A 24383-nucleotide genomic window follows, 5' to 3' on the forward strand; every position below is an offset into this window, starting at 1 on the left:
CCACTCTCAGTGCAAGTTCTATCACTAAGTCAGATGACTTTCACCTAACCATGTATGGGTCAATTTGTAGTTCATTCTTCTTCTTCTTCTTTCGGCTTTTCCCAGTTAGGGGTCGCCACAGCGGATCACCTTGTCCGCACATTGATTGGCAGTGGAGTTTTACAGTGTCGAGTTGCCAGCCCAGCGCCCAACCTTCCACAGAAGGCACACTCACACGCACACCTAGGTCCAATTTAGAGTGTCCAATCCACCTGAAGCATGTCTTTGGGATGTGGGAGGAAACCGGAGCACCCGGAGGAAACCCACGCGACCACAGAGAGGACATGCAGACTCCGCACAGAAGGCACCCCAGCCGGGGATCGATCCGGAGAACCTCTTGCTGTGAGGCGGCAATGCTAACCACTGCACCACCGTGGCCACCCGGTCAATTTGTAGTTCATTCAAATTGTTTATTATATTTGCATGTGGTATGACATCATATGCCTAGGTAAGATCAAGATAAGCTGTATGTATAGTTGTGTGGACAGCCAAGTAACCCTCTCAAAAATGTTTACAAGACTGACTAGACATAATCTGCCCCTGACAAAGCTAAACTGCAAGGTCATGTCCAATAAGATTTTTGATCTCTCAGTTAATTACGGACATTATGACATGTTTCATAGCTTTGCATACAAAATTTTTTTGGCTGATGGGTCTGTAATTCCTAAGGCTTGAAGTGGGGCCACCTTTGTAGAACGGCATTACAACAGCTGTAGGCCACTCCTGTGGGAAAAAAAACAGTTGATAGGCTTAGTTTGAAGAATATAAGAAGTGGGCAACCTGGTAAATTGTAAGGCCCAAAGGACAAGGCACTCTTCAATTTTGAGAGTACCTTCAGTATGTGCTCTCGTGACAATTGGTGGCAAATACTGGTGAATTTGAAATAAGTGTCTCAGGGGTGAAACTGGAACTACATTTGTTAGCCAGTATATTAGCGATCTCCACTGGAACTGAGGAGTTGGTACCACTGTGAATAAGCTAGGAACAATATTAGCTGCCATTTCTTATTTTTCTGACATAACTAAAGCAGGACTTTTTGTATTTGGTTTCTGTGGTTAAACTGAGTTCATAAGATGCTTTTGTTTTTATGTCCCTTTTTATCCTATTATCTACAAAAATAAAAAAAAAAAAAAAACAGACGTCAAGAATGAATGGCAGCAAGCCACAACCCGAACAACTCAGTACAAACTTTAATAAATAAATACAAAAGGTGAGCGCTTTTGTCCTACTATTTTCAGACTTCTTCAGATAATTCACTTTTGCTCACAGTTCAATTAAATACCAACACAAAAAGTCACATGACATACCTCTAACTCAACTTGAGTCTTTAAAAGTGAACTGTTTATTGTTAACAAAAAACTTTTATACATATATATATATAACAACTTAGCAGGGTCCAAAATGAATAAAAAATAAATTAAAAACCTATTTTTACATAACCCTGCTCCTTTTAAACCATATTCTTATAACCAGCAAATACATATAAAAATACAAAACTACCTTAGTAATGCCTTTGATTTCAGTACACTAGACAGTTCGTTAAGTGCCGGACAGTAGTCAGCATTAAGCAACAGTTGCCAATAAAGTTCTCTCACTTGCAAAAGAAACTGCCAAGGACCACCCCTTGGATTTTTTGTCAATTGTTCAAAAACCATAAATTTAAAACTGTGATCACTAAAACCCTCAATGTGTTTAGCCAAGGCATTAGATAATTTCTTCAAGCAGATGTCATACAAATGTCAAAAGTCAAGTCAAAATAAACTTTACTGTCATTCAGAAATCACACAAGTACAAAAACTGAACAAAACTCTGTCTCCAGACTCAATGTGCAGACAACATATAGACTATTTTCACAGGCATTTACACATGTAACACCTAGCTAATATATCACGGACATGCAGGTAGACAGACTAATATTGCACATAATCAGAAACACATTTTAAGACTTTCTGAACTGAACATTTACTTGCATGAGACTTTAGTATTGCACTGGTACTTGGTTAAGACATTGCATTGATCTTTGTACAGAAAGAGACATTTACTGTTAACAGAGTATTGCACTATGGGTAATTTACGAATTTGCATGTATTTAACTGAAAGAAGAGATATTTTACTGCACTGCTACAGCCCTAGCTGGCCTATAAATGTTACATTCAAGGTGAATACTGCACTAAGTAGTAAGTGAGCCTGGTAACCAAGGTTTTGCACAATTTGAGACAGTTTCTACTGACCCAGTTGGACATCATGGAGTGTAGTGGTTATTAGAGTTCAGCAGCCTGATGACATTAGGAAAGAAGCTGTTCCTGAATCTCGTATTTCTACAACGTATGTTTCAGAAGCTCTTTCCAGATAATAGATGCAGGAACAGTCTGTAAGCAGGATGAGTGCAGTCTTTAATTATTCCTCTGGCCCTGCTGAGACATCTGGATAAGTACAAGTCGCGGATAGGTGGTCTTATCCTCTCAGTTGTCTTCACCTCTCTGTGGAGGGATTTGTGCTATAGAAGTAGAGCAGCTTCCATACCATACTACGAGGTTGTTCGTCAGGATGCTTTCTATCGTACCTCCATAGAAGGTAGAGAGAACTGTTGATGGGAGATTTGCTCTCCTCAGCCTTCTTAAAAAGTGCAATCTCTGTTGTGCTTTCTTGACTATGGCATTTGCATTTGTGTTCCAAGACAAGTCCTCAACGATGTGCACTCCCAGAAACTTTCCCAGAGAAAAACAATTCCCAGAAAAAATGAAAATGTTTGTGTATCCAATCTTTTAACATCCGTTCGGTCTTCCCTACATAAAAACAATTGCATCCTTGGCATAAGGCAATGTAAACTTTCCCTTTATGGAATAATGCTTCCCTCTAATAGTAAAGAAATTTTCATTAAAACTCCAGTTACAAACATTACATCGACCACACTTGTTTGTCCATTTTATGTCTTTTAAACCTTCCTTCCCTACTCTTAAATCAGAAATATTTTCCAAGTAATTTTTTAAGTTTTTCCCCTTTGAAACACTATTCTTGGTCTACCAGGGAACACTTCCTGTGAGTCCCCACTTTCTTGTAACAGTGACCAATTTTTGTCAACTATCCACCAGATTAATTTACTTTGCCAATTAAATTCTGTAATAAAGGTAATTTCAAAATGTTCTGGTGCACCAAACCAGAACTTGAAGTCTCAATTATGTCACTTACCACAAATCCCCCCAACAACGGGTTAAAGATCTTCCTATTCCTCTTTATAATGAGGTTAAGTCATAAATTGAACCACAGTTCGCCCCCATAGCTACCCCTTTTTTATTGAAGAATATCATGTTAGACGAAACCCATATCTGTAAAGATTCATGGGATTTTTTACTGAAGATCGACACCATCGAATTTCACAAATTGGATCATGCAGTGACCATCAACGTCAAAGATTTGTATAAAGTTATTCCCCATAATATGGGCCTGAACTGGTTCACAGAATTCTTGGAAACTAAGGGATTGGATACAGGAAGTATTGATTTGTTGGAAACACTGCTTGAAATTGTGCTGTTTAACACTTTTATTATGTTCAATTTATGCAAATGTAATAATGGCAAAATGGAAAAGGAGTGTTATAATGGAAGGTCCTTATGCTCAATATGACATCATACAAGAAACATGCACGACTTGTTTTTAGTCTTGTCTGGGTCATCTGAGCATTTGGACAAATTTTTTTAGTATATAAACCAATCTAGACAGTTTTTGAAATTTACTTTACAGAAGGATCGGTTAATCTGGATGTTTTGTTACAGAAGGATAGCAGTAATGAATGTTATTTTTCTAAAATTTACCGTAAGCCAACTTATTCTAATTCATTTTTGCATTTTTCTAGCTTCCATCCTTTTGCCCAGAAGTCGTCTGTAGTAAAAGGAAAGTTTGTTCCGGCAGCTAGAATGGTTTCATATACCAAGGATTTTTTGAATGAATGTCATTTTTAGAACAGTTGTTTTTTTAAACGAGGCTACACACGTCTAAGAGAAACAGGAAGATCTTTAACCCATTGTTCATAGGTTTATACTAGGCTATCTGCCCTAAGGCATTTATAAGCCTAGCCCAAATTTTTGTGGCTTACGCCACCCCTTATATGAAAAAAATACTGTGCCCATTAGTTTGTTGTGCCTCTGTCCAGCAGTGACACAGAGATGATTCCCGGGATAAACCTACGCTCTCCCATCCACAGGTCAAGATTTCTCTTGAACAGAGCCAGCGAGGTGCTCTGCCTCACATGGATCGGGATTTTATTCCACAGCATAGGGAGTCTCTGAGTGATAAATCTATCCCTCCAGTACGTCCTATTTATATCCGTGCTAAGGTTTAAGTTGCTTGCTCTAGTGGTTTTGGTGGATTTGGATTTTTTGAGGTGGAGCATGTCCATTAATTCCGGGTTGGACATGGCCTTGTATGTCAGACACATGTCAGCTCTGAGCAGACGGTATGCAACTGAATAGAGCTGGATCTGGCAGCATATGACAGATTTTGGAGTCCCTTTATCCTTTTGGTGAGGAAATTTTGGGGTCTCTCCAATTGATGCAGATGTCGGGTGAGATACATCCCGAATGGGGCATTGTACTCGATCATTGGACTGATAAGTGAAGAGTACAGGGGAACAATGACCTCACTAGATCTGGATGTGAATCCCTTCATGATCAGGTGGGCAATGTAGAAGGTCTTTCTAACCACTTTAGCAACGTGAGTGTCAAAAGAAAGGCCACTGTCAACCTGGGTCCCCAGGTCCCCGATAACCTCTTCTGTGCTTAGTGGATTGCACCTATATGGTAGCTTGGGGTTACCTTGTTTTTCCCGAAGGGTATGACTATACATTTTTTGGCGTTTAACTTCAGGCCATGGCTCTGGCACCAGCTATCTGTTTCAGTGAGTCCCTTCTGAAGGATATCCGTGTCCGATGCACTTTCCACTATGGCGCCCAGTTTGCAGTCGTCTACAAACTTTGTCAGCCAAAGTCCTCCCATGTTGGCCTGTACTTCTGAGAAGTAGATGCCGAACAATAGGGGGCCAAGGACCGAGCCCTGTGGGACACCACTTATGACCGGCTTGGAGTCTGATATAACGCCAGCAACTCTAACCCTGTGGGTTCTGTCCTTAAGCCAGTTTGCAACCCATCTTGTGACATATGGATTTACATTTAAGCTGGTAAGTTTTTCTACAATATCCGAGTGGGGTATTGTGTCGAAGGCCTTTGCAAGGTCAAGGTAGGCTGTATGGACTGCCTTTCCCTCATCAATGACCTTGGTGACTGTTCGAAGAAGTCGACCAAGTTCAAAAGGCATGATCTGCCCTTGACGAAGCCAAACTGGGTCGGGTCCAATGTCTGCAAGTCCCCTATATCTTTGTTTATGAGCTCCATTATGATCCTCTCCATAGCTTTGCAGACTAGACTTGTTAAGCGTATGGGGCGGTAATTACCAGGGTCCGTAGAGGCACCGCCTTTGTGGAGTGGGAACACAGTTGCCATACGCCACTCCTTGGGCACGTATCCTGTGGTAAGGCTGAGATTAAACAGCTGCCTTATGTGCGGGTTTAATTCCTCATTTAGCTCATGTAGCACACAACCGGGGACACCATCCGGTCCCATTGATGCTGTGTTTTTAGCTTTAGAGAGAGCAGCTTTCACCTGTGCATTTGAGATGTCTGGGAGGCTACACTCTGCTGGGATAGTTCTCTCTCCTTTGGGGGGGGGGGGTGAAGTTTGCACTGAACCTGTCTGCCAGTATGTTGGCAATGTCTGTGGGTTCAGTGATTTTTGTATCATTTTGGACTAATTCTGAGCATATCTGGGAGTTTCCACCCAGGTTCCTAACATAGCTGAAAAAGGCCTTATGATTGTCCTTTGAATCCATGGCAATTTTTCTCTCAAAATTGGCCTTAGTTGATTTTATGAGTGCTCGTATTTTTTTACTAATAATGATCAGGCGTGACTTCACTTTTATGGATTTTGTTCTATCATGTAATAGCTTTCTCCTCTTATTGTAAAGTTTGTTAATGGCTGGGGTCCACCAGACTGGACGTTTGCCCTTTGTGGAAAGAGTCTTGGTTTTATTTGGGATTACCTGATCCATGCAGTCCTGGAGGTGTTCATAGAAGGCATGTGTAAGGGCTTCCGCAGCTTGGGTTGTGGTTTCCACTGGCTCAGGGGCCTTGAAGGATACCACACCAGTCTTGAGTAGTGTGAAGTTTGCTTTAGAGAAGTCCTTCACTGTGGTCTTTTTTGTTTGGGGTGGGGGCGGGATGTGGATTTCCAGTGAGATTAGTTTATGATCAGATCTCACCAATGAGGGATATACTTCGTGTGGAGCATTTTGTCCCCATGTTTGTGATAATGAGATCTAGTATATTTTCTCCTCTCGTGGGAACAGTGACTAGCTGTTCCATGGCATTTGAATTTATGAACTCCAGGAACCGTTGGGCTAGAAAGTTAGGGCTTGAGTAATGTTCCCAGTCTATATTCGGGTAGTTGAAGTCACCCAATATGATGGTGTTTGGAGATACATTTATACCCTCCAGTGTCTTCAGGAAGGCTGTGTGGGGTTCCTGAGTTTGAGAGGGTGGCCTGTAGCATGCTGCAATTTGTAGAGCAGTTTTGCCTATGGTTAGTTGCACCTGGATGGTTTCCGAAGCTTCGTGCGTTGCCACCAACCTGGAGGTGTGGGTATCCTTTATGAATATGGATACAGTTGGGGGGGATTTGTGGTAAGTGACATAACTGAGACTTCAAGTTCTGGTTTGGAGCATCCAGAATTTTTTGAAATTGCCTTTATTATGAAATTGAATTGGCAAAGTTAACTAATCTGGTGGATAGGTGACAAAAATTGGTCACGGTTACAAGAAAATGGGGACTTACTGGAAGTGTTCCCTGGCAGACCAAGAATAGTGTTTTGAAGGGGAAAAAACTTAAAAAATTAATTGGGGAAAAATTCCTGATTTAAGGGTAAGGAAGCAAGATTTAAAAGACATAAAAGGGACAAACAAGTCTGGTCGATGTAATGTTTACAAATGGATTTGTAATGAAAATTTCTTTACTATTAGAAGGAAGCATTTTTCCATAAAGGGAAAGTTTAATTGCAACAGTAATTGTTTGCTTTACATTGCCTTATGACAAGGATGTAATTGCTTTTACATAGGGAAGACCAAACGGACGTTAAAAGATTGGATACGCAAATAAAAATTATCTAATGCATTGGCTAAACATATTGAGGGTTTTAGTGATCAGTTTTAAAATGTATGGTTTTGGAACAACTGACAAAAAGATCCAAGAGGTGGTCCTTGGCAGTTTCTGTTGGAAGTGAGAGAACTTTATTGGCAACTATTGCTTAATGCTGACCAGTGGACAGGACTTAATGAACTAACGTCACTGTCTAGTGCATTGAAATTAAAGGGATTATGAAGGTAGTTTTGTATTTTTATATATCTTTATTGGTTATAAGAATATGGTTTAAAAGGAGCAGGGCTCTATAAAAATATGTAAAAACAGGGTTTTTATTTTTTACTCATTTTGGACCTTTCTAAGTTGGTATTTACATGTATAAAAGTTTTTTGTTAACAGTGAACAGTTTAATGCGGTATGTCCTGTGACTTTGAGTTAGTATTTAATTGAAGTGTGGGTGAAAGTGAAATACCTGAAGCTGAAAATAGTAGGACGAAAGTGCTCACCTTTTGTATTTAGTTTTTAGAGTTTGTTACGAGTAGTTTGGGTTGTGGTGTTGCATGCTGCCATTCATCCTGGACGTCCGTTTTTTATTTTTGTGGTCTGTTTTACCTTTTAGTGGTTTGTATCCTTATCTAGCTGTTAGCTGTTCTTCTTAGTTTGGGTCTCATTTGTTCTACCTTTTCACCTCACTTACTCTCTCATCTACTGTCTTTCAATAATATACCACAACCTAACACTCAGTGTAGTACACACTAGTTAACGACAGTTTAAATTGGCTCTACAGCCCCAGTTTACTCTTGCAACATTGTACACATGTATACATATTATGCAATTTACATCAGATTCCAGCACAGACTTTGCAATTGTCTTCACAGTAAACATCTTGTCGTTTTATTTATTAAGTTTATACAACTATACTCAACTGCAACCCATGCACTATTTTTGCTTTCACTGCTCTACTTTTGTACTATCTGTTATCCCACTGTTAATCCTGGGCTGTGACTGAAGCAGGCCTACAACCCCAGTCAACAAATCTAAACGAAAATAAATAAATAAAATTAAAAGTAATAATAAAACATTCTTGGTTATCTCTTTACTGGAGTGCAGCTGCTCTGAAGGACACTGTTTATCAAAAAGGTTAGTGGTTTGAATGTCAAGAAGGAGGAATGTTATGGTTGGGTACTCTACAGAGGAGTCTTATGGTGGTGGTTGAAGGCTGTGGTGCAGCGCCATTACATGACAACCGTTGTCTGACCACTGGTGGTAGATGTGGCATACAGCCTGGTATTGGTTGTGGGCAGCTTATGTATCTGCCTGGTGTTTTTAGTAGCTGCACTCTGATTCGTCAGTAGTGTTTTCAGGTAACAGAAAAGATACCTTCAATTACCCCAGCGCCACCACAATATTTGACATTAACTGCATTTCTTCTCAATGGAAGAGCAGGATTAGGATTTCCATTTCCTTTTCTACAAATTCCTTCAAATTTTTCAATTCTGCAAATTCCTTCAATTCTTTCTTCACAGATACCATCCAAACTCTAGCTAGCCACCTATCACCTGATATATCTAACCTACCCACTTCTGCTAATCCACCCCCTCAATTCCACCCCCAACCTGTGTCTACCTCATACATTTCCTCCCTTCTCCAAAAGTTAAAACCTACCTCCCCATCAGCAGACAAACTCCCAGCAGAATTCTTGCAAAAAGGAGCTAAGGCCATTGCCTACCCTATTTCCATTCTGATAAATAGATCTATAAACGAAGGAGATGTCCCATTAATCTGGAAAATCTCTCATATCATCACACTACATAAAGGGGGAAACTCCAATGACTTCTCCAACTATCGTCCCATAGCATTATTATCCCCTATAGCCCAAATTATGGAGAAATGCATCCACAAACAAATTCTCAACCACCTTCTCCAAAATAACCTACTTGCTAACTGCCAACATGGCTTCAGACCTTTCCATAGTACCACCACTGCCCTTCTATCATTCTCAAACTATATCAATAACAACCGCAACAACAACTGTCTTTCATCAGCAGTCTTCATTGACCTATCCAAAGCTTTTGATATGGTTAACCACCAACTTCTCCTGCATACACTTAAGTCTCTTTCACTTGATTCTCTATCTTTGAACTGGTTTACATCCTACCTTAATAACCGTCAGCAGGCTGTACTCTGGCAATATGAACTATCAAATCACCTCCCAATCTCCCTCGGTGTCCCACAAGGCTCTATTTTAGGCCCACTCTTATTTTCTATCTTCATTAATGACCTGCAATCTGCTATTCCATACTCCACCTGCATTCAGTATGCAGATGACTCTACCTTAATCTGCTCAGCTACCTCACCAACCAAACTTCAGTCCCTTACCCAAAAAGCCTTCAGCACTGTAGAACAATGGTTCTCCCACTGCTGCCTCCTTCTAAATCCCAAAAAAAACTAAATTGCTACTTTTCAGCCCAACCAAAAAGTCCATCTCTTTACATTTCAATCTCACTTCTAATAATGGTACCCTTATCTCACCTGAACCTACCACTAAACTGCTAGGAATAACAATTGACAACAATCTAAACTTTGATATACACATAAACACTACAATAAAATTAATTAATAAGAAACTGGGATCCCTGTACAGAATCAAACCCTTTCTTACTCCAGAAGCTAGGTCTGCTATAGCTAGAACTCACCTTTTATCCACTCTGCTCTACGCCGCTCCCATTTATACTAATATCTCAAAAAACAACCTCAAGAAACTAACAACTTCCTATAATAATACTGCTACATTTGCTACAGGCTCTCCTTTCAGAACCCATCACTGCCTTAATCTTAAACAATTAAACTGGCTAGAATTCCTTAGCCAGCTTCAATTTCACCAGCTTACAATAGCTCATAAGACCCTGTATCAACCTAGCAACACTCCTATACTCTCTAGCCTCATCACACCTTATAACAATCTCAAAAATCTACGTTCCTCAAACAAACTGCTGATTAATATTACTAAATCCAACAACTCAGCAGGTGACTCCTTATTCTCCAACTCTGTAGGAAAATTATGGAATCAACTTCCTTCCGATATCACAGCTCAGACTTCTCTTTTTCTTTTTAAAAAACAACTAAAACCATATCTCAATAATCACTGGCTATGCACCTGTACTAACCCCTGACTAATTCTCCCCCCCCACTCACTCTTCTCACCCTTCCTTCATTTACTACCTATTACAAATTAACAACATATCCTATAGTACACAAATTTTATGTATACAAGTAAAAGTTATCTCTGTACCTTAAAGAACTGGATTACTATTCTACAGTATTTGTTAAAACTTTTGTATTATCTTATAATTTTTTGATTTTTTTTGACAACACTGTATAACTTCTATTCTTTTAGCATCTATTTACTCTGTACAAATACGTGGAGCTTTTCTCCCCGGGCCTCTACTGGAAATGGACATGCATCCAGTTAGACTAGCCCGGTCAACAAATGTAAAATGCAAATGTAAATGTAGTATACTTTAACCTACTTAGTATACTACCCTTCTAAGACCTGTTTCTAGTATACTACCCTTCTAAGACCCGTTTCTAGTAAGAGTAGGTTATAATTGAAAAAAAAAGACAGAAAAAAACTTTTAATTCTTCTATTTTTTATATTTTTTTAAGAAATTCTTTAGCTAACATGTTATACTAAATTTATTGCTGTATAAAACTGCTTTTATGGTATAATTATTGCTGTATAAAACTGTTTTGATGTTACTCTCTATTAAATTGTATGTTTTTTCCTTGGAGCTTTTCTCCCTGGGCCTCTACTGAAAATGGACATATATCCCGTTAGACTAGCCCGGTCAACAAATGTAAAATAAAAAAATAAATTTTCACTTCAGAATCTGTGCTAAGACTTTAAAAAGTGTGTGTGAGGGCATATTTTAGATAGAAACATTTTGCTATAACAAGACATGCCAACTTACATGGATCATTTAAAATGTTGGTTTCACATTATACTTAATGGGGTTAGCAAAATTAATTTTATTTGGCATATTAAAAGAATGTTCCAGTTTTTACTACTGTCTAGTACCTGCTTACAAAAAACTGAATAAAACAGAAGTTTTCTGCAATGTTGTCATATCACAATAAAGCTATAACACTATGCTTAAATTTTTGTGTCATTTACCAGTTTCTAAAATGTGTATTTCCGCTTACTAATTATGCCATTCACTATGCAAATTTTATTATGATTATACATCCAGGTTTTTCTAGAAGGATCCTGGTGGTGCCTACTTTTGAAGAGCCCTTGTATATATTTTAGATGTGTGCAAGCTGAGAAGTGAACAAACCAAGCACATCACTATACCCATTCACTCTAAACATATCTGTGTGGGCCATAAACTTTTGAATTTTCTCAGTGCTTCCTTGACACATGCCCCAAGCCTCAGGGAGTCAGCAATGTGACTGAGACATGCCTTGAACTCACCTCAAGTAAATACAGACCAGGCTAAAGGCCACTTTAACTTTCTCTTCCTTTCCGTCTGGCTTTACATGTGAACTCAGTTCAGAATGAAGCCATACTGCCAGCAGTACGACTGGGCAACCTGCTATAAGTCTGGTCAATGACTATTTTTTTTTCCTGATGTCAGGATGCTCTAGTCTCTAGAATAACATTTCTACACTTCATTCAAAGCCCTTGACAAATGGCCAAAGGCTGAGTGAGATTTATCCAGTCTACAAAAAGAAATTAGCCAAAACACAATTTCCAAACACTCCTCAGCACACTTACAGAAACTGATTGGTTATCTGTTATTAAGTACATTGTTCCACTTCTCAATGTGTTTAATATATTGAAGAAGAATCAGATGTCTGAACATCTACAATCCAGACAGATCTTATTTCAAGCACAGGATAACAAACATAGAACATGTGCCATTCTCAATTTAGCTTTACAAATCCAAGAGGCCATGGTAAGGGATAAAAAACATTTTGGAGCTGCCACCATTTCAAGTGCCCAAAAGTTAGACACTGTCACTCAAGTCAACCGTCTCTAAAAATGCTATCCCTTCTTTTTTTTGTCCCATGAAGAAAATAACATGCACACTGTAGGTGGGGAAAACAGCCACAGCCATGCATTCATTTTCAAATCAAACGCAAACTCACAGCCGCATCAGCTGACGCCTTACCATTAATCCAGATCCATTGATCAGTCTTCAGTACACTTAGCTCATCATACACCAAGGCTACAGAGGTGGCTTATGGTTGTCTGCCTTCTGTCTGAGAGATTCCATCAGCAGGGTTTTCAGAATATCAAAGTGTACCAAGATGGAGGTACTGAGAAAAAGGACTTGGGCACAAGTAACAGCCGAATTACTACAAAAATCAGCACTTCAGTCAGTCGAAAAAGGCAGGATTGCCAGCATAGGAATTTCAGTTGGAACAAGCAACAGAGGTAATACCAAGGAAACAAGAAAACTTTGAACAACAAGTCTCGAAGGAATTAAATTCTTTGTCTGCTGCTAAAGTTACTGTAACTGATTCCTTTAAAATAGTTAATTTATCTGGAAAGACTTTATCTTTAGACTATTTAATGGTTTGGGGCAAAGGGTTAACCTTTGTGCCTTTAGCAAGAACGGACTTAATTTCTTCAATTAATGCTTTAAGAGAGTACGTCAGGAAGTTGAATTTAAATGTCACTTCACTGGCAATGACAATGTAGTACATGAATATTTCAGAAAACTAAGTACTTTCAATCGTCCTTTATGACCTGAGTTAGAAGCATTTCTTTTAACATGTGAAAGTGAAGTAAGAAGTTTATTGAATAGTAAGAGCAAAGATGAGTATTATTAGGTTTGCTATCAAAATATAGAATTATAAAGTTTGGTGAACACAGGAAAGCAGAATGTGTGTTGGCTGATTCCCATATTGCCAAACTGCAGTTCAGCAACTGTCCTTTAGTGAATGCCACTAAAAAAAATTATATGTCAGGATAACATCTAAAATCTCTGTAAATAACCTAATTTGCTCCTTAGAAAAATGACCTGCAGTGTTCATTTCCTTATTTACAATTTCTAGCCCTTCTGTATTCAGAATCACAGTATATAGTGATACAACATCTGTTGTTACTAATAACATAGGAGGTCAACATTACGAGCAGAGATCACAGTACAGTACAGTGCAGATTGGGAAATTTACTCTTTTTCTCACTGCAGTGTGATCTTGGAGTTGGAATATATAATTTGTAGGGGGGGCGCAGGGGGCTTGCCCCCTGCAAAAATGTAAAATACAGTGATGTGCAGTACTGAACTGCATACGTTTGTACTGCTGGAAAATAGGCAGGTAAGAGGCGGCAGGTAAAAAGAAATGGAAGACAACAACAATGCTGAATTCGATATCATTAGTATCTAGTTTTCGACCTCTGTAGTTAATTAATATGCAAACTTTCGGCATTTAGGCTTGGTATTTTGACATTTCTTATGACACCCGGGATTTTGATAGTAAACTATATTACAATATGACAAAGAAAGAAAGAAATGCCTTAGTTAATTTGAAAAATAATAAGAACATTTGCATTACAAAGGGTCTATATTATATCATATTATATCATCGAACGCTTAAAAAAGCGAACGCTGATTGATCGACCTAACTTAAGCGAAAGCTTACAATCTCGAACTGTCAGATCAGCAATTTTTTTCCCAGGGGGGGGGGGTGGGAATCGCTGATCCAAAACACATCCACACAACACAAGCACACCAAACAAACAGAAATCCACACACATACACCTAAAATCTGATACCTAACCCTACACTAAACTATGCACACACCACTAACTACCCACTTACCTTAACCCTAACCCTAGAGTCCATCACTATCACACACACACCTAACCCGAGCCCTAACCCTAACTCACCTAAATCACCCTAACACTCACATCCACACAATCGCACACTTACCTGAATCCGACCGGTAACTTTCCACCATAACACTGAAAATACCGAAGCAACAAAAACGGACAACCAAATTCTTTCCCTAGGAAAAAATTCAAGTTTCTGCTGCTTCGATATTTTGCAGTTTCATGAAAATAAGTTGATCAATCAGCGTTCGCTTTTTTAAGAGTTCGAGGCTATAATATAGACCCTATTACAAAGGCTGATAAAGGGAATGCCGTTGTTGTTATGGATTTTTGTTTTTATTGTGAACAATTAGAAACTATGTTAATCAATATTAAGTGTTATAAAAAAGTGGGATGGCTAGAGGTTAGAAAATCATACAGTTTAATAGACTATTATAGAAGAATCGGAAGTGGATGGGCTTATCAGCACAAATATTGCAAAACATTTTAGGATTTGGAAGCTCAAGTTAAGTAGGTTTTTTGGCCCACCTAAAATCCATAAATGTATAGATAAGCCCACTTTTAGACCCATAGTAGCAAGTCAAGGTAATAAAACCGAATCGATGGACATTTATGTAGACAAGCTTTTACAATCATTAGTGAGTCAAAGTGATTCTTACAGAAAGGACTCCTTTGAATTTAGTAAGTTAGCAATAGTAACAGAGGTTATGATTGATAAGTTGATGTTATTAGTAACAACAGATGCTGTATCACTATATACTGTGATTCTGAATACAGAAGGGATAGAAATTGTAAATAAGGAAATGAACACTGCAGGTCATTTTTCTAAGGCGCAAATTAGGTTATTTACAGAGATTTTAGATGTCATCCTGACATATATATATTTTTAATTCAATGGTAATATTTATAGACAACAGAATGCTGTGGCAATGGGGGTGGCTATGGCTCCCAGTTACGCCAACTGTTTTATGATAGGCTGGGAAAAAGGACTATATACACAAATCTGAGCATTTTAAAAACATGGATTTATACAAATGTTTTATAGATGATTTATTTTTCATTTGGAAAGGGACTAAAAATACACTTTTGGATTTTATGCACTATGTAAGTAATGCTACCAATTATTTGAATATTACTTTTACTATAGGTAGAGAAAGTATTACTTTCCTGGATTTCACTATTAATATGTCAGCCGACAGAGTACAAGTGTAATACATAAAAAAGATGTGCAGAGTAATAATTATTTGCATTTTAGTAGTATGCATAATTTGGTTCTAAAAAGAAATATTGTAAAAGGCCCGTTTTCCAGAATAAGTAGACAGACAGATAAATTACTTTAAAAAATTTGTTTTATGATAGGGGGTACCGAAGGGCAAGGGACAGTTCTAAAAAGTTTTAAAAGAAAGGAATCTGGCTCACATAGTTTTAAGTTCTAATCAGGAGAAGGAAGCCAAAGGAACTTATAATGAAAAGAATAATTTTTCATTAGCGTGTTTGCTTGAAAATTCTGTAGATTAAAGAAATATAAAACAGTGAACAATAATTGGAAATTTCTTCTGAATTTTCAGGAAATCAGGGAAATATTTGGGGAAGAACCTGTTTTTGTATTGAAACAGGGCAAAAATTTAAAAGAGCACTTTTATAAGAATAATATAGTAAGAAAAGATTTAGATGTTAAGAAAGGAATGTTTAAGTGTATGAATTGTTATTATTGCAAACATATTTTGGTTAGTGAAAAAAATATTTTTAACATCTAGGAATTATGAGATGAAATTACAGAATAAATACAATTGAAAATCTAAGTATGTAATTTATATTGCGTTATGTAGGCTTTGTCCCACTTTTTACACAGGTAGAACTGTCAGAGAATTCCACATGAGAATTTATGAACAACTCCGAGCAGTTGAAAAAATGGAAATGAGTAATGCTGTGGCCAAACATGTACAAAGTAAGAATATGCTTAATTTGAATAATGTTAGTTTTAAATTTTCAGTTACAGATCAAGTAAATAGTTTTAAATTCAAATGGGATGTCAAAGATGCATTAGACTGGAAACAGTACTGTTGACAGATTAATTAAATGCTTGTATGGATCCAGGAATAATGATGGGGAAAATTATAAAATTGTCATGAAGAGGAAAGGGTTATTGCATTGACCAAATTAATCACATGATTTATTGATGGTGTATTTAACAGTTTTTGAATGCTTAACAACCTGCTCTGAAGAAGTTCTTTGAAAGAGCTTACTGGTTGTTTTTTAAAGTTTTGTTTAAATTTTATTTGACCCATTTACTGAGTGTTTTACAAATATATTGAAAGACGATCAGATGTCTGAACATCTACAACCCAGACAGATCTTATTTCAAGCACATGATAACAAACATAGAACATGTGCCATTCTCAGTTTAGCTCTACAAATCCAAGGGGCAGAAATTGCCACAGTTAAGGGATAAAAAAAAAATTTCCCTGCACATTTTGGAGTTGCCACCATTTCAAGTACCCAAAAGTAAGACGCTGTCACTAAAGTCAACTGTCTTTAAAAATGCTATCCCCCCTCTTTTTGTCCCATGAAGAAAACATCCACAATGTAGCTAAGGAAAATGGCCACAGACATGCATTTATTGTCAAATCAAAAGCAAACTCACAGCCACATTGGGTGATCCCTTGGATCCCTGGATTATGCCTCTCTGCCTTCTCCCCAAGAGATTCTAGTATATGGCTCTTACACAAAGATGATAATCTTGGTTTAATCATTTGGATCTCTAGTGGCAACCCACAGAAGGAAAACAGTTACGTTCCTTCCATAAACACTTCTCTATTATCCTACTGCTACCTTCTGAGCACACATTCTCTACACTTATATAACTATTACAAACCTTACCTGCCTACCTTATAGCTTCTGGCTGCTACACAAGGTAAAACCAATAACTCTGTAGGAATTGGACATTTATGCTTTGCCACTAACTTGATCAACAAAAGAACAGAGAGCCCAAGTCACTCCCCTGACATATGCTTTTTAAAAGTGGGTTAGCTGGGTTTCAGTTGCCCTGTCAAACCAGTTACTATCACAAGCAAACCTTGACCTAATGCAAGCCCCTCAATACCATACAAGTCCCATTTCATCAGTGAGCCTATTCACAACAGCATTCTACTAACATTTCCTTTAGACTGAATGTTTTTTTTTTTTTGCATCTCTTATAATGTATAGTCATCTCTCTCAACTGGGACTCTGTGGGCACATGATACCAGTGACAATGTTGCTTCCCCTCTATCCCTTGGATCTCTCACTATTTTCTGAAACACCTTTTTCCTTAGAACATTCTGCATCACTAGACCACACAAAACGCTTTATCTGACTTCATTTATTTATTTAACAGGCGAGTGAACTATAACTTCTAGGAACATTTTCTGTGATGGCCTAGTAACAATAGAACAAATAAAATCACACACAATAAGTCAAAATCTACTGATAAATGTTCATAGAGTTGGGAGTTACATATAAGAACTGGGAGTCAATTCCAAAAACAAGCAATATGCCAATAATCATATTTGAAACTTCTTGCAGTTCTACAAGAACTTAGATGGTAACAAAGATTGCCATTTTGTAACAATTTTTCAAAATAAGTTAAATCTAAATCCAGCAACACTCTTAACTCCTCTTTGCATAAAGCTTTGAACATGGTAGTGAATGGAAAGGAAGCCAAGTGTTGAGGTTTATCAGAATAGTTAAGATTTTGAACATCATAAAAGTGTCTGGTAAATCTTCTTTGTACTCCCTCGAGTAGAATTAAACCACCTACAGAATAGGAACAAAATGTAACTTTTGACTCAATAATCAACCTAACGTAAGTTACAAATAATTTTTTAAGTAAAGCAGAATATCTGTATTGAAGACTTCTGAAAATGTGGCCACATACTTTTAATGTTTCAGATTTGACCACTGAAGCATTGGCTTTAAAATTTAGTTTGGAGTCAATGTAGACACCAACATTTTTAACCAAGTACTCCCACTAGCAGTGTTATCTAAAAAAAATAATGCCATAATTGATTTTTAGAAGTCCAAAAGTAATTAAACTACAATTGCTACAACTGATGTTAAACCCATCCCTATTCAGCTATTTTACTACACTAGTTAATGAATATATTATAATCAGTGACATTAGTAACAATCAAGTCTATCTTGATATCCTCTGTGTATTTGGCAATCCAAACAATTTTGTGTGCAAGCATAAAGGAAAATACCATGTTGAAAAGTGTCATACCTAAAACAGTCCCCTGAGAACATGAGCCCAAAATGAATAATGATGGCATAGTTTTAAGACATGTTGTTTAGAGTTCATCCACTGAAAAAAGCAACTCCGGGTCAGTTTAATTAAGTTGCCAACTACAGTGGTCCATTTAGGGGAAGACAGGTAAAAAACACATGACACCTTCTACCCTACAGAACCTAATTTTACAATTGCATTAAGATGACCAGTGCATATCCCTTTCCCCTCCCTTCAAAACACAAATACAAATGCACATCCAACTCTACAAGCCAGGACTACTTAGGGGCAAAAAAGAAACAGAAAATGGTTGTTTACTAAATACAGGATTAATATGTAAGGCAACCTAACAGAAGAGTTTATGATATTATTTGCAAATGCAACTAACTCAAGTCACCTTGAGTGCATCACGTGTAACTCTGTATATATATAAATGTAAAATACAGTTGTGTGACTGCTTCTGTCTATACTGTATACTTATCATAAATTCCTTACCATACTGTAATGTGCATACATGTTTTTGTTTCTTTACATTCCTTATTTCCTTCTCACTAGGTAGAGATTGAAATTGGCCTTCTGTAATCAGTGCTCTACTGCGGTTACCAAATTCAAATAAATAAAGTCCAGCTCCGGACGTTGACACTATTTTACAGTGATGATCCCACTGGAACCCTTTTCAGGCTCAGCTTGAAGCATACAGAGCAGAACCAGAATTACATACAAACAATGTTCACACAATAAATTTGCCAATATTCACAAGTAGTAGAATTTTAAATACAATTTATTAAGCTTTGTAATAAAGAAATATAAAATTATTTACACTGGAAAGAAAACCAAATGAAGCTCAATAATTTAATACTTAAACAGGGGAGCTTTCCCACACAAACGCATTTTCTCCAAAGTGCCAGTACCACAACCCCCAATGCATCTGTAGTAAAACAGACAACTGTGCAGCAAAAAACTTTACACCTTATTGTGCACTGCTGCACCATGTAGAAAAGACTAGAAATGTACTTAAATATACCTAAGCATAACTGTCCAAATTTTTGTCTCATATTTTTGGTCTGTCATAACAGGTGTGCTTTCTAGCAAGTCACTTAGGGCTGAAGCCATTAAGTAATGACATACTTGAGTTTCAATGCAAATTTATACAAAACTTGTTATCTAGCAACTTTCAAGTTTGTACGAGCAATATTTAAGACCTAAAATATTAGTATTATTAACTTAAGACAATGACAGAATAAGAATGTGAATTAATGTTCATTTTCTCAAGTAAAATTTGTACAAATCTAATTACTATCATTATTTATTAAGTTCATTTTTTGAAGTAAAATATGTCTATAAATCTAATGAGTATTATTATTTATTGAAGTGAAACTTCTTAAGGCACTGTAGTGTGAGTTTCAGAGCGAAACGGAAACAGAACTCAAACTCTCCCCACAGCACTGGGCAAGTCATACAAGTTCACCTCGCAGAGCGGTGCTGCATCTTCTAAGTCAAACTCCCCCCACACACACACTTAAACACTGTGCCTTTTTTCACTCTGAACTCGCACTAGCCTCAAATGTACGGTATCCCGTGGAACTTCAGCAACACGGGAAATGTTTCATGCATGAGAATGTGTCTTGAGATTGGGAAAAACAGACACTGCCAAAACATCCAAGCATACTTCAGCAACTGTCTAACAAAATCGTGCCACAACACTGTTTCTGTATGCCTCTTCTGCGATACTCTGCTTTCTCTTATTGTATTCAAGGAGAACTATTCCTGTATGTGTGTTATAGATGAAGTAATAAAATTATAAACATATGGAACAAATAAACAGAACGTTATTGGTTTTCAGATTACCGTTTAACTGCTGGGAACATGTAGAACATCAAGCTTGATCAAACACTACCTTCAGCAGTATATTTCCAAATTGATCAGGTATTTATGGCTAGTCGACTACATGATATAGACAATATTCATCTTTCAGTCATGCCTTGTTCCCCGTCACCAACAGGACTATGTCAACTTGGCATTTAGTTGATATTAGCTGCCAGGGACACTTGTAAAAAATAAACACTTTGCCTTTCCCAGGTGTGTTACTTAGTAGGCCAACTTGGACTAACTGTGCATCAGAATTTTTTTCCTTAGTGATCGGTTTTCCAATAATAACAAACTGTAAAATGACACAATTGCCCATTTTGTTGATATTACAGGCCAGGGACAGAGGTGCATACCTTTCAGCCTTTGAGTATTAAAATTAATAACACAGACCTTTAAAAATCAAAGCATGGTGTCAGAAAGAGGAGTACTTTCTTATTATTCACAACAGTATGTCTTCATATACAAGACCTTAAATAGTTAGTGATGGGGAATCTTACTATACTGAACCTTTGTTTATTAAGTAAGGGATGTTCCTATAAACTTATCTTGATCGTACTAGAAACTGAAATTCTAAGAGAAGCAAAGCTAAATCTGAGTGGAAAAAATGTAGCACCGGAGGGATATGCAGGTTGGTGCTTATTATAAAAGCACATTGAGGCTTTGCCATATCCATAACACAACAGGCCCACTCGAAGAATCTATACATTAGAAACGTTTCCTTAGTAATCACAGTTCCCTAATAATAATAAGAAGAATGTACATAGCGCGAATCTTCTGTAACGAAAGCAAATGGTACAGTACAGTATTAAGCTCCTTACACACACATTTTTTTAAGTATAATCCATCATCTTTTCTCCAAAGCCACAAGTTTTAAAATGGATTAAGACGGACATTGTTAAAATCTGAGTCAAAATCATTAACAGGGAAATGGATGAGTCAAAATCATTAAGGGGGAAATGGAGTTACACACTTCCACAATTCAATATATAATTTGCTGAATAACAGATATTTTAACCGCTATCAGATCTGCCTACTTTTCAACTGTCCCTGATTTTGACTCACATTTTTAGCCCTATCCCTCTTAATCCCTTCTCAAACTGGTGATTGGAGAAAACATGGCGAATTACGCTTAATACATAATGATAATTATTAAGACTTATACATTTCATTTACTTAAGAAAATGTAAATTAATTCACATTTTCTCATTCTGTCAAGGTCTCGTGTTAAAATAGTACTTATATGTTAAGTGTCATTGACAGTCCCTGATTATTTCTGTATTTGTCCCGGATTCTGTCAACAGCGCTAGTAAGATTAGCACATTTCTCAGTGTACACCAATGCCCATAAAAGCATTTATAAGACTGGGCAGTTTGAAAAGTTTTGCACATAAGGTGGGTGTAGGTGTACCACAAAAGGGCCCATGAGTGTCCCTTATACATACATTTAACTACATTATTCGCATTACCCACGGAGACAATCGAAATGACAAATGTACCTGCTTTTTGATACGAGGAGACCTAAACCTGTAGTAGTTCAAACTGTTACTACAGACATCTTGTAACTGTTTCTGCACCGCTTCAAGCAACTCGGTGGATGGCTGAGAAACATCTTTACCATCGGAGAACAACTGTGACAGTACTTGATCCTGTAGGAAGGGCGGCACGTCGTCCCCGAAAACTGTAGTAGACCCTACAACCACTAGAAGAAACCACATCACAGTAACGGCCATGATCTCTTCCTTTGTAGTATCTAGTAAATGCTAGGAGTAAGGCAGGTTGTTTATATATGCTGGGCACAACATTGCGAAGATTCTTGCAGGTTGTAAGCCCTCTTTCCAAAGTAGGAGGAGCGATAACAGGAACTGGCGCTTTGTTCCTGCGAGGTGCCGGTTCTTTCCAGTCCTTTCCAACTGGACTTCCGAGTGATGTTTGTTTTCTAGGGCTGCATTACATTGGAAAGGGTAGATATACACCCGTCTGATGTCACGCATAGGTTTATATAGTGTTTACTGGAATGTCTAACTCCAACAAAATCTATTTTAAAGAGAGAGACCTTCGTCCACAGCCATAACACAATAACAAGAACGTTAAAATATAATAAATAAATGTAATAAAAATAAACACAGTAGTACCAAAGCTTCATTGTATGATGATCATAGTGTTCAACAAATCAGGGACACATTTCAATAGAATCAGAGACAGATACAGAAAAAAATCAGGACGCTTTTAAAATTTTAGTTCTGCTAACTTCAAACATTAACAGAATACCAGGACGCGAATTAATATACATTTCCTGAAGGAAAAGGAGTCTGTAACTCTTAATTATTGTCAGTATTATTAAGTATGATTCACATCTTTCCTCCAAAAGGCACCAGTGTTAGAAGGGATTAAGAGGGACAGAGATAATTTTTGAGTCAAAATCAGGAATGTCCCTGAAAATCAGGGGCAGTTGAGAGGTATAAAGCGACTAATGTTTTTTATTATTTACATAGCGAATCAACGGACTTAAGAGTAACTGTAAATCTTGGCTCTAGATAATTGTCATTGTTTAAGTGACGATAACCAGAGCCCATGTGCAAAAATGGGAAAAGGGGGTTGTAGATGGAGGGATGGAATCTGTGCACTAGTCATAAAAGTCACTAGAACTCTTCTAAAGTGAAAATGTCCACGGATATCATAAAACAATGCAGTGCAACATCGACAATAAATAGGCACTGGAATTTAAACAAAAGGGAACGTAATTCTATAGTAAGGAAATATAATTATACCACGACCCCCCATTAATATTCCAAAACGTGCACGCTGATTGGCCAGCGTGCACGTTGTAAATCGACTTATACTAATGGCAAAAGGTCCGGTCGCCCGGACTTTTTCTATTGGTATAAGTCTCTTTTAAAACACTGTCTCGCTGTGTTAATATAGCAATAACCCACGCCTGGGTGTGGGTAATGCTAAATTTACCCACAGTTGGCGTGGTTTGGTCCCGCAAGCAACGGCTCTTTTAAAGCTGTCTCGCTATGTTAAACTCCTTTAACATAGCGACACAGTGTGTAAAAAGCAATGGAGATCTTGCTTTCTCCGTTGCTTTTTTAAACCTGTCTCGCTATGTTAAATGGGTTTAACATAGCGAGACAGCTTTAAAATAAGCAACGGAGATCTCCGTTGCTTATTTTAAAACTGTCTCGCTATGTTAAACCCATTTAACATAGCGAGACAGGTTTAAAAAAAAAAGCAACAGAGAAAGCAAGATCCCCATTGCTTTTTACTGTTTCGCTATGTTAAATGGGTTTAACATAGCGAGACAGCTTTAAAATAAGCAACGGACATCTCCGTTGCTTATTTTAAAGCTGTCTCGCTATGTTAAACCCATTTAACATAGCGAAACAGTAAAAAGCAACGGAGATCTTGCTTTCTCCGTTGCTTTTGGCCACAGCTCTGATGTACTGCGTAGGCATGCGCAGTACATCAGAACTGCCACGGATACCAGCCAGCTGCGTAAGGGCAGCAAAGAGGCATTATACAATGCCATTATTTAAGAAAAGTAATTATTTCTTTTCTTAAATAATGCCATAGTATAATAGCAATAACCCACTTCTGGGTGTGGGTAATGCGGGATTTACCATGCCAACCGTGGGTAAATCCCGCATTACCCACACCCAGGCGTGGGTTATTGCTATAATATCATATACTGTAACCTAACAATATGCAAACGCTTTTTATTACCATACCATAGACTGACCAAAAGTACATTCTTGGGATCAGTTGTCAAAGTAGAAGAGCTGCCCCAACCCCAAACTAACAGTACCACTCTCCCTTTATTAGCAGTATTTTTCCAACTGCCATAAAATAATGCTCACATTTCTAATTATTGGTCTATTCCTTCTTTTATTCCACCTTTTCTCAACACACACACAAAATAAATAAAAATAAAATGCAGTTACAGATAAAAGGGCAATAGCCACTGATTTAATGTAATATTTCTGTCATGCTCTAGTAGTTTACCCATGCATTAAAAACAAATATATTTTACTTTTTAACATTTAAAAGCTTCAGCATACCTGATAAAATACATTGTCCACGTGCATTTAAGAAATGATCCATTGTAAGCATCATTGTGGATTTATGCAGAGCAAGTGAAATTACTTGTACAGATGCAGCTCTTAGTAATATAGAATAAGGAAAATGTGC

At 37.5% G+C, this 24383-nt stretch overlaps 1 protein-coding gene across 2 annotated transcripts in view; it reads right to left on the bottom strand.

The window, feature by feature from the left end:
* Nucleotides 1-22120, bottom strand: part of CTSW (cathepsin W) — a 791734-nt gene extending 769614 nt beyond the window's left edge. For both annotated transcript variants that reach the window (XM_044073793.1, XM_044073792.1), the window contains exon 1: nucleotides 21692-22120. In XM_044073793.1, coding sequence (XP_043929728.1) covers nucleotides 21692-21925 — 234 coding nt within the window. In that variant the 5' untranslated portion in view covers nucleotides 21926-22120. The remainder of the gene's footprint in view (nucleotides 1-21691) is intronic.
* Nucleotides 22121-24383: the final 2263 nt, after the last annotated feature.

Source organism: Protopterus annectens, chromosome 6.part0 (genome assembly GCF_019279795.1).
Source record: "Protopterus annectens isolate FY-2018-M chromosome 6.part0, PAN1.0, whole genome shotgun sequence".
Taxonomy (NCBI): domain Eukaryota; kingdom Metazoa; phylum Chordata; order Ceratodontiformes; family Protopteridae; genus Protopterus; species Protopterus annectens.